Raw genomic sequence first — 11,951 nt, forward strand, 5'->3', positions numbered from 1 at the left:
GGCTGCACTGTGCAGGGCGGAGGGACGGTGGGCGCTTTGCCTCGAGGGCAAGAAGGGAAAGTGCAGCGCGCCAAAAAGCCCCGTGGTTGCCACTGATTGAGAGCCCCACCGAGGCGTGTCTACTCAGAAGTCAGTCCCATGATAGTCAATGGGGCTCACTCCACACTTTCCTGGGAGTAAGCCCCACTGACTATAGTGGGACTGCGTAGACATGCCTAGGCTGGGGCTCTCGGTGCCTAACGCTCTCCAGCCCTGATGCAGCCCCGAGGTGAGGGAAGAAACGTCCCCCCTGCGACTGTCCCTCCATAGCAGAGGGCGGCGCACGCCCCACTGGCACCGCTGCTGGAAAGTTGGAGAGGATCGGGCCCTCGGTGTCCAGCCTCCCCACTGCAGTCCGAGCGGGGCTTGGAAGTACTGCACGAGAATGCGTTTTCTCCCCCCACTGTGGAGGCGCGCCCTCCAGACGGCGGGGCGTGCAGGGCCTGTCTCCCCTGACGCGGGCGCCTGGGCAACGCTGCACCTGCTGGGGCACCTTGTGTTGGCGCGCCGGCTGCCTCCTGGGGGCGGCGTCCAGGGGATGGGCCGAGCGATGGCAGGTTTCACAGCCGCAGAGACGGGCTGAGGCGCACTGGAAGCGCCGGCCCAGCCCTGGGTGTCAAGTCATCCTCCCCGCTGACTGGGCAGGACACCAAAGGCCAGGAGTTTCTCCAGTAGTGGCCACCTTTCCTTCACCTAAGGAGGCCCGGAGAACGGGTTCCCTGGGCTCTGTAGCTGCGCCAGGACAGACTTCCCGGCCAAGGGGCAGCTCCCAGGGCTCGCCCGCGCCTCGGCACCGGGCCCCCGGGGTTTCCTGGAGAAGCCGAACCCCAACCGCGCACACTGAGCTCCTAGCACTTTGACTTGGGACAGCCCCGCCCACTGCTGGGATGGGGAACGTCGCCCCAGGGTGCCCCAGACCCCTCGCCATTGGCCCTGCCTCCCTCCAGAAGAAATCCCCCGATGCCCACCCTGGGGGTTGCACCATTGGCGCGAATGACAGCAGTGTCACCAGCGTGCAAGGCGCTTCCAGTCCCGGTCAAACAGAAGCAGTAAAGACTGAGCCAGGTGTCCAGTAGTTCGTTTTGCACTCGAGTAGACGTTTGGGATTTTTTTTTTTTGGGGGGGAAGTGTTTTTCCTCCCCTCTGATGATCGCACTTGAAGCACCAACTCCTGGAGAGTTTCTGATCCCCCTCCAAGAACACACCCGGTTCTGGTTCAGGAGTCGTGCGTCTTTCTGCCTTGCTTTCACAAAGCTTTCATTATTAATGATGGTTACTAGCAAACGAGGTGGTGGCTTGTAGGAAGGGCAGCGTGTGCTTTACTGGAGGTGGCTCTCAGCACGCACACCTCTCCACCGCCCCCCCCCCCAAATTCCCACTCTCCTATACATAGCATGTATGGGAACAGCACTGGCTCCCCACCGTCTATATCTAAACAAGTCCCATTCAACTTTGCAGCACTTCCAGAGATCTCTGGGAGGCGATGAGAACTGAAGTTGGCCAATTCAATTCAGCTTGTCAGTTTCAGCTGATCTCACCCCCCTCCACCATGACATGTTCCTTTCTTTCTTCCCGCACCTCCTCCCGAATGTTTTCCCCTTTCAGGGAGTAGCGGAGGAAGGTGGCTCCATTTTCCTGGCTCCACTCAAGGTTTACCCTCCGAAGTGCGATGTGCAGACTCCTACGGACTCCTGCGGTGCTTCTGCTGGTGCTGGTGCTGCTTTCGGAGGGACATTGCATGGAGAGGTCCGAATCTAGCGAAGGGCTGAAGGACAGGCAGAATCTCTTAAACTTGATCATGGAGATCATTCAAGAACTGAAAAAGTACTACCTGGAGGAGGACGAGGAGAACGGAGTTCAATACCCATCCAAACGAGACTATCTTTTGGACCGAAAGGGGGTTCCTGATTATGGAGTGTATTCCGACAGAGTTGGTAAGTCTCATGAACTGCGTTCTGTTAAACCCTGCGTAGCCCAGTGTGATACAAATCTTCTGTGGAGGCATGGCTGGGATTTCCTTAATCGTTAGGTGAGTGCTACAGGAGGTTCTCCAAGAAAATGGAAAATTCCACAGCAAGAAAGGGAAGCTCCCCTCTCGCTGAACAACCTGGTGGAATAGCGGACCTCTCACAGCTAAACCCTGTTTCAGCAGTGGATGGCGCTGAAGAGCCAAACCAATAGAATAAAATCAGAGAAGCATCATTTTATAGGTCTATCTTTCAGTGTGGTCCTAGGATCCTAAAGCTATTTATTCGTCAAAGTTTGAAATTGAAATTCTTCTCATTTCAAATGCCTGCCCCCTTTATGTTTCTTAAAAGCTGCTCTACAGCTCAAGAAATTTTATCTCAGCAGTGCAATCCTGTACAAGCTTACTGAGAAGTCAGGGCTCAATCTTATCCAACTTTCCAGCTCCGGTATAGCCACAGAGCAGCCCCATGGTAAGAAAACACATGTTCCCATACCTTGAGAAGGCCCCAGGGACTGCCCCTCCATCACAGAATGCAGTGCACACCCCACTGGCATAACTGTACTGGAAAATTAGATAGGATTGGGCCCTCAGTGCCACTATGTTCAATAGGGGTTACTCCCCACTTGCAAACCTGTTCACACTTACTTGTGAGTAAGCCACATTGAACATAGTAGGACTGACTTCTGAGTAAACTTATATAGAATTGGACTGTAAGTCTTTTCACTTCTAATGTGTTTTTAGTTCTTTGGAGCACACTCTGTTTTAAGTACCAGGGTTTCCCCCCTCCCCCCTTATCCCAATTAGCAGCTCCCGTGGTGGTAATGGGTAGAGAGCTTAAAAGGGGCACCAGTATTTCAGGCCTGGATGGAGCTTTGTCCTACGTTATATCTCTGAAATAAGAAATAACAGTATATTTCATGTTAATGCTTCCACCCTAAACATATTTTTCCTGAAGTAAATTCTGATTTTGAAGTTACCTATCAAGGAAGCATGCTTAGAATTGCATGCTTATTTTACATTTCCTGTTTAAGACTCAGAAATGGGATGGGGGCAAGAGCTAAAATTTTGTTCTGTTAATGGGAATTTTTAGCACTGGCTTCTGGAAAAGCAGGATTACATTCCTATGGGTTACTTTGTCTTCCAAAACTCTTTATTTCTGTACTATGATAAATTACTTTACGTCCTGCACTGATTTCAGGTGCTGTGACCTTAAGTACGGTCTCACTCATGTGTAGGGAACAGTTGTACTCAATAGATTTCCTGTTTCTGCATACAGATCATTTCAATGGTAGGTCTGCAGTGGAAGTGCACTCACATTTGAGTTAAAATTGCCTTTCTTGGTACCTGAGCAAAGTCCATATTTGACTACCAACTATCAGAGGTTTCTCAACATTTCTCTGATATTTAACTTTTCTAGACTTTAGGATTAAGCACTGAAAAACTTCACTGATATTAAAGCATGTACCTAGGATGTACTTTTCACAAGGAGCATGTGCATATAGATGTACTTTTCACAAGGAGCACATGCGGGTTTTTAATTGCAAGCTACACTAAACTGACATAAATAGAACCTCTGTAATAAAAGCATCTCTCCTCCTCTACCCTACCTCTTTGAATGAGCCACACACTTTGTTTTTGTTTTCCAAGTGCCTGGCATGTTGTCCCAAGTTTATGATTTTTTTTTTTTTGTTTAATTGTCCATAAACTTTGACACCTGCTGTGAGAGGAGGCCTTATGACTGACACAAGGCAGCTCAGCACTAGGGGGAGTTGCTTCTTGACTGGCACTAGGACAAGCCAATCAGCACTATTGAAATTTCTCTATTAAACTGGAACAGCCCCATCCCAATCCTCAGGAGGTGTCAAACATGAGTGCACTTCCACAGCAGACCCCCACTGAAATGATATGCAGCCTCTCTACTAAAGTCAATGAGACTTGAAAGATGCTTAACATTGGCTAGGTTTATGGTAATTGGGTTTGAGAAAGGCTTTCAATGAGCAAGTTGGTCATAACTAAGCACCACTGAAATCAATGAGATGTTAGTCATGACTAACTTAAATCCCATTGAACTGGGATTTAAGAATCCTTATTCGTAGGATAGAAGCCTTAACTTCTGCTCATATTGACTGACACCTCTGAACGTAAATATGTTTTTGGTAAAAATCTCAACTACCTACATTTAATATTTAATATCTGCCTTGAAATCAATTAAACTGGGGAATAGGAGTTTAGCCAATCCACATTATTTTTATCTCAACAGGGCTAAAATATTTTAAGAGTGTAATAAAGAAAAGGAAAGTACAGGTGTACCCTAGTATCCGTGGATTTGGTATCAGCCATTTCAGTTATTGGCGGTTCTGCGGATACCAGCGAAGCCCTTTTAAAAGATAGGGAAAGTGAAGGGGAACATAAAAATAACTACTTTACCTGAGTATAGCAAAAATGCTGCATTTTCAGGGATGCAGGCAGCCTTCCAAGCTACTTGCAGCCTCTTTCTAGTTGCTCTAAGACTCCTCCTTTCTGCCAATGTTGCCCCAGAATGCACTGTTACCAGGAAGGGAATGCATCAGGATGCATTCTGGGGTGACACTGTAGAAAAGGAGGATCCTCGGAGTAACCAGGAAGATGCTGCAGACAGTTCAGAAGGCTGCCTGCAGTTCAGAAGGCTGCCTGCAGTGGATTCGATGCACTAAGGTAAACTATTTTTAATGTTCCCCCTCACTTTCCCTATCTTTTAAAAGATAGGTATCCATGGGGGGTATCAACAGGGTGTGTGTGTCTGGAATGGAACTTCCGCAGATAGCCACCCGCCCCCACAGATGCAGCAGCACCATAATGGCAACTGCTCCATCCTATGGTGGTGGGGGGAGTACATGAGGTCTTCTCTAGATGGTCTACCTGGGGGTGAGCCTCCGTGGTACAAAGTGGTCCTTGGATCTGTGATAGCTTAATTGCTATCCATGGCCGATCCATGCCAAGGAAACAGGTTCAAGTGGGTTATCAGCGGTGCAGGCGCTGCTGATCCCAATCCACCCATTCCTGCCCCTGCCTCCAACCTCCATGCTCCACGCCCCTCCCACTGACTTACCTTCATTGGTGAGCGGCAGGAAAAATACTGGAGCAGGAAGGAAGGCCAGCAGCATACTGAACTGTGTGCTGTCAGAATGCCTTTTGCAACTGGTGCCAACTGATTTACAGCAGTCAGTATGAGCACAAGAGGTGCACTACTATCAGGCGGCTGCATAGGATTGGACTCTTTAGGCACACAGGAGTATACATATAATGCTAAGGCTCAGTGGAAAATGAGAATTAGGTTTCATCAGTATTACTTTCCATTTAAGATATACAAGGCAGTTTCTATATTCCATGCAACTATAGCATGATCATGAAATCTAGCATGTCTGTGTTTAGATAAAATAGTAGAGCTATTCAAACTGAGAATAAGCCAGCATCTATGGTCCCACTGAGGTCTAGGACACAAGTTAAATCTGGAATATAGAGGGGCTAAGCCTGTTCCTTATCCTATTTGCTGAAATACCAGGGGAAGGTTTAAACCTCATCAAATTACATCCCTAAGTGCATTTCTCTCCTATAAGTGAATGACACCATTCATTTCTATAAAGCACAACAGAAAAAAGAAGAGGTGCATTCCAAAATGGCAAAAACCAATATTTACTGGAAAATATTGCAGGTCTTACTGCATCACAAGCTTGAAGGAAGAATAATCTTGTCAACAAAGATGTTTTCATATCTTTATAGTAAAAGTGCTCTTGTGAAGTATTGCATCTGCACACAGCATTAATGTAAGAGCAAAACTAACCTACTAGAACAGGTGATCTGGGCTGCCAGGGAGGCACTGCAAGGGGTGCCTGAGCCTCAGTGTGCCTGTGCAGACTTCTTGTGCCTTCTGGTTATTCCTGTAATACACAGAACCGTCTTCTCAAATGCTTGTCATAGTGTCAGTTGACTAGGGATTGGTAAGATTTTATCCTAATCCTAAACATGATAATTTGGAAGAAAGTGTCCAGGAGGACCTATTAGTAAGATTGCTTAGGATTGCAATCTTTGTATGCAAGACTGTGTCTCCTTTTTGTTTTAAAAAAGTTCTGCACTCAGGCAAGTCAAATTCTGCACCAAAAGCTGAATGATGTGATGTACACGATAGATTTAATTGATTTTGATTGCTCTCCTATGTGTACCTTGCATGCAGTAGACTAGAACATCAGGAAGAAGATTACTTTTTCATGCTGGAAGTTTTTTTTTTTAATAAGCACATGGACTCACCTACAACTTAAGAGCATTCAAAAATATGACCCATCTGCAGTCCTGAGTGATATAGTGCACCTCATCCTATGTAAAATGTATGATCTCGTAAAACAACTACAACTTTGTTTCATCAATGGATTAGGCGACATGTCTAATTATTCTGCAACACTTAGCAGAACACCTAAGCCAAGTATACTAGTGAGCATGTTCTAATCAAAACAAAATAGCCAAAATAGTTCTGAAACAGGTTTGCCAACTTTGGAAGGTTTTTTAAAATTATTATAATAAGAGAATTATTCTCAAAAGTGTTGCTACCACTAAAAGGAACTACTAGCTAGGGATCATTCTGTCAATCTTCAAATGTCTGCCTGTCATTTGAATTTGCCTGTGAATTTGTCAAATTCAAATGTCTGGGAATTATGCAAGAAACATCTAAGCATTTAATGCACTGCATGACACAATTAGGTCAAATGGGATAAAGGTAAATTTTACTGAGCCTGACTATACTTAGAAGTAAATAAAAGAATGAATGAATGTTGAGAATAGATGAGATGCACCTGCAAATCAGATCTGGTATAGAAATGTCCTGGTTTTAAATGTGATAAGAAGTTCCAACAAAATTCAAAGACTACACAGACATTCCATTAATGGTAAAACAATAGTGTTTCATGTTCAAAACAATAAGATATCAATATAAGTAACTAAAAGCAATACAACGGTAGATTAAGAGGACAGCCACAAGCAGTTAAAAGGGGTTTCAATAAACTACTAGCTCAATTCCCATCCACTGAATATAAGATATGGGAAAGCAAACCACAATAGTAAGGACAAAGACGCTCACTGTGGATGTTCCCTTTTCAATACTGTTTTGTTCAATAGTACGTGTTATGTTTACATTTCCTGAAAAAATGCTGGATTGGATCCAAAATTTCTCTTCCTGTTTAAGAAGGGAACTTTTGGATTCATCTTTTTTGGCAGATATTTTGGCTGCAATCCTATCCACACTTTCCCACTGATTACAATAGAATTTACTTCGGAGTAGATATTGGGCTCTCCATTATCAGACAAGGCTGATCAGTAGAGGTGTTTACCTATGCTTAGGGCTCTTTGAGCTTTTGGCTAGGATACTTGCTTAGTTTTTAGATTTATGAGGCAGTAGAGCCAGACACTTTGTTCGGAGTATTTTAGGTGCCAGTATGGTTTTCCATTCCCTTGAGAAAGCCCCACATAGTTAGGGCAAAACTTTGGGAAACTTTTTAAGATTTCTTGAACATGGCCTGAGAACCCATAAATGAATTTCTCTTTTAGTGACAATTCTGGCCACAGAAGCCTTAGTGCATACAGAAGTTATGTAGTTTGTTAAACTGAGGAACCAAATTACAGAACCAAATGGCAGTTTAAAGATCTAGTAAAACCGGGTTGCCTTTATTATTGTAGTCTCCTCATCTGCGTAAATAAGGATGTGCAGAACCATAAAAACATTAAACTCCTTTTAAACATCAATGTGGAATAATGGCCTGCAACCAAATGAAAGTTGATTTACATTAAATCAGTGTTTCTCAAACTATGGGTTGGGATCCACTAAGTGGGTCACAAGCCCATTTCATGTAGGTCCCCATTCATTTCAATATTTTACTTTTAATAAATTAGACTTGGTGCTCCCATGGTATGTGACTGCATTTGGGGAAATGTTACAGACCAGTACTTTTAACGCTACTATGTATACTCTTTTAAAAACGATAGTAAATAGTAAATGGGACTTATTCACACAGGTAAGTGTGAGTAGGATTGCAGCCTAGGATTGTTGATTTCCCTGATTGATGATGTCACTTCTGGTCATGACATCACTTTCGGTGGGTCCTAACAGATTCTTATTCTAAAAAGTGGGTCCCAGTGCTAAATGTGTGAGAACCACTGCATTAGACCATCACATATGTAAACAACAGCACCTGTCCTGGTTCAACCATTCTGTACCTTTATTTGATAGCCCAGAGTACACAGGCAACTTTTGCCATTTGACAAAAGTGAATCACTGCCTTTGGAATTTAAGTACTAAAGTTGCTCATAGGCTCATTATTCAGTTGCACAGCCCTCAGCTGACTAATCCCCACTCTTACATCACAACAGATAAACCAATTACAACCAGAGAGGCAAAGATACCTTGCCTGCAAAACACCAGTGACATAATAGTGTATCACCCAAAAGAATCAAGATAAATGGGATTAACATTTAAGAGTCTGAAGAGCTTGTAAGAATGATGAGCTAAGTGAAGAGTGTCAGGGAAGGCTGAAAAAGTTTAACTAGCTTTAATCTAGTTTTCAGATGTTTGAAACATGAATTATGATTCAAGTAGAATGAGTATCTTTCATTTCTTTTAACAGAAATAGTTCCTAGAGATCTGGGAATGAAAGACAAGTTTTTAAAGCATTTAACAGGTAAGCAGACTAACATTTGTATTTGTTTCTTTTATGCATTATCCTCTGCCCTGTAGTATCAATTCAATTGATTCATGGCTTTCTCTCTCTCTCTCCAGGTCCTCTTTACTTTGGTCCAAAATGCACAAAACACTTTCACAGACTTTACCACAATACAAGAGACTGCACCATCCCTGCATGTAAGTATCACCATCCAGGCCACCTAGAAACCACAATTGCCCACTACTGGATGGAATGGTTCCAGTTTTTGAGCAGTCATTGTGGACAATTATCATGCAGTTCACTTAAGGCACTTGGAGTTACAGAAATTAATCAGACTTCTGCTAGGAATATAATGAGACTCAATGTGGATACACTGTATGCATGCATGTTTACAGTAAAATAAGTTTCATTCCACATTTACTGATCAAGTTGTATCCCATGAGAAGCTATTTCCAGTTGCGATTGCTGCAGTTGCTCTGAGAGGACTAATGGCTCTAACTTCATAAACCAGCACTTAAAATGTATTTTCTGTAGGCAACTGAAGATAGGCAGTTTATGTGTACGCCAATTAAACCAGTTAGCCCCTTTGCCTTAGGTTGCAATACAGTAATTTGGAGTTTACCAGTAAGTCAAATTTTACATGTTAATGAACCCAATCCATTTGGCTTTGCAGCATTGAGATGGGGAAAACAAAGAGACATAAGATACATTGTTTTCAATCACTACAATTGGCAGGGGAATCATAGCTGGCAATAAGATCTGATCTATTAAGATGATGCATTTCCCCTTTATTCTTCAGAACAGAACTTTAATCCAAGATTCCTGGAATGTGGGGAATAACTATAACAATTATGTGCATCAGATTCTTTGTACACTATGTGTACCATCAGAATATAATAATCCTGAAAAGGTAGCCTTTTGTATATTATTGTGGGACAAAATATGTTCCTATCAAGGCAAACTCCTAATATATCTGAAGCTAGGCTTACATGCAGTTATTAGCCTCTGTAATGTATCAGAGAAAAAAGAATTAATGACAAAAATAATTGAAACAAGGTGAGAAGCGGTCATTAGGATAGGGATTCGACCGCTCTGAGGGTGGCTTCAAATGGAAATTTGTACTTTGGTTCAGATTTCCAAGTACACAGTTTGCATGTGCTGTAAATGGCACTCTGCACACGTTGTTCCTTTAAAAACACACACAAGGAACAAGCAGAAAACTCTGCTTATGTACATTTAAATGAGTATGTCCCCCAAGTACATACATGTACAATCACATGTGAATTTGTTCATAGGTATCTGTACTGAAGTACAAAGCATTTTAAATTAAGTTTCCCAAAGAGCAATAGAAAAAGTTCCACTTTGTAATCCTTAAAGAAGAAGAAAAAACTTTATTCTAGGATGGAAGCAGGTGCAAAATACCACAGTGCAGAAGCAAATGTGTTTCTTTCTACATCACAACACAGCGCTGGCTGGGCTGTTAACAAATCTTTCATAATGTCAGAGCCACCCCAACTGACAAGTCATAACTTATCAGTTTGCATTACAGAGCCATAGTCCTCAGAATACTTAATGGAGCCTCTGTAACTTCTTTTCCTCTTCAGTAGCCTTAGCCTAACTTGGCAGCTATTTGCATGCATTGGCTCAGTTTGATGTTAGGTTCGTTTACTTATTCATTCTTGGCAACTGTACATAAAAGTACTTGCATGTGCGAACACATGTCCTTTGCTTTATTAGGAAAATTATTTATTCTACTTCTAGTCACAGTTCTCCATATTCCAATATCTTGGGATTTAAATCTAAAAGGTCATAAACTAAGGATTGACACACAGAGGACCATACTAATGCTCGACATTTAAACCAGGTTGCGAGACATCTTAAACAAAGATGTACACTAAATACTATCCTTGACTGTACACAAAACTAATTACAAGAATGAATTTTGCAAGCATGAGACTTCTGTAAGCCTGGTAGAGTTCCCTGGCCACAACTAGTTGCTTATCATTAAACTGTATGCAGTTTAGGACATGGATTTCAAAGACCAAATAGCATTCATGATGTCTGCTGAGGGCTGGAGTGACATCATTAAGCAGGAAGTGACATCATTAAGCAGGAAGTGACATCATTAAGCAGGAAGTGACATCATTAAGCAGATGATAGCCAGGAATAAGCACTTCGTTCTCATGTAGGAATTCATCAGATGCAAATGATGAGAAAATATGCAACTCTTGCTCATATTTTCAAGATATGGGAGAGCATGGCCGCCTTTTCAGCAATGCTACTTCTGCTGTGACTTGTCTTCACAGCTTAGCAGCTGAGAGGTGCTTGGGACAGCCAAATTATAATTGGCTCAATTATACCCCTGGCCCAAGGAATGTTTCATACATTGTGGAGCAGCAAATGCAGCAATTCCTCATCAATATCAGATTACTTGTCCTCTTAGTTTTTCCTCCAAGTCATTGTTAACATAAATGTCATTCTATGTCATTCTATTCTAGCAGTAAAAATAAAAGCTGGGTGCCAAAACATCATGTTTGCCATTCTACATATCTAACTTGTCTGTGTACCCTCTACTCTTCCTCTATCACTTGTGGGTAGGAATGGCAAGTTATTCCTTAGCTGACTGAAGAGTTCCCTCCCCCATGCACACATTATTTTTTAAAAATGCGTTCAGAGCCTATGCCTATTTATTTAGAAATCCAAGTTCAACAAGGCTTACAAAATAACTCCATTTAAACATTCTTTTAAAAACTCTAAAATTTCATGTGCATGCTGTTTCTTAGGAATACAATTAAAAAATCAGTGATTTTAAAATTGTTTTCAGAATGAATGGCATGTGTAAACTGTACATTTTAAAAAATAACTCAAATATGTCAAGTCCTTCATTAACATCTATTTATGTTCTTTTCACTACAGACTATAAAAGATGCGCCCGGCTTCTTACTCGGTTGGCAGTAAGTCCAATGTGCATGGAAGGATAAGGTAAGCTTTTTGAAAGAACCAGTTACACGTTGCTTGCATGTACACAGCAACATCTCCATTGTAGCAATGACAAATTCATGCGTGTTGAAACAATAGCCCTTTGGTGAAGGTATTCCCCTTTCAGAGAGCTTGACGCAACTCCCTTCATTTAGAAAAATACTGGCCATAAATAAAAGGATACCCCCACCTGGAAAGTGTTCTGAAGTCTCCCAGACATCAAGTGTGAATTATTCATAGCTGTATGCAGTTAGCAGATAGTGAATTTGCTTTCTGAGAAC

At 42.5% G+C, this 11,951-nt stretch overlaps 1 protein-coding gene across 1 annotated transcript; it reads left to right on the forward strand.

Annotated features, from left to right (window-relative positions):
• The first annotated feature begins 1,708 nt into the window (after positions 1-1,708).
• On the forward strand, positions 1,709-11,672 carry ALKAL2 (ALK and LTK ligand 2). The gene is made up of 4 exons (XM_066622690.1): positions 1,709-1,973; positions 8,656-8,709; positions 8,808-8,888; positions 11,608-11,672. The coding sequence occupies exons 1-4, from the start codon at positions 1,709-1,711 to the stop codon at positions 11,670-11,672; spliced, it is 465 nt and encodes a 154-aa protein (XP_066478787.1).
• Positions 11,673-11,951: the final 279 nt, after the last annotated feature.

Source organism: Tiliqua scincoides, chromosome 1 (genome assembly GCF_035046505.1).
Source record: "Tiliqua scincoides isolate rTilSci1 chromosome 1, rTilSci1.hap2, whole genome shotgun sequence".
Classification (NCBI taxonomy): Eukaryota; Metazoa; Chordata; class Lepidosauria; order Squamata; family Scincidae; genus Tiliqua; species Tiliqua scincoides.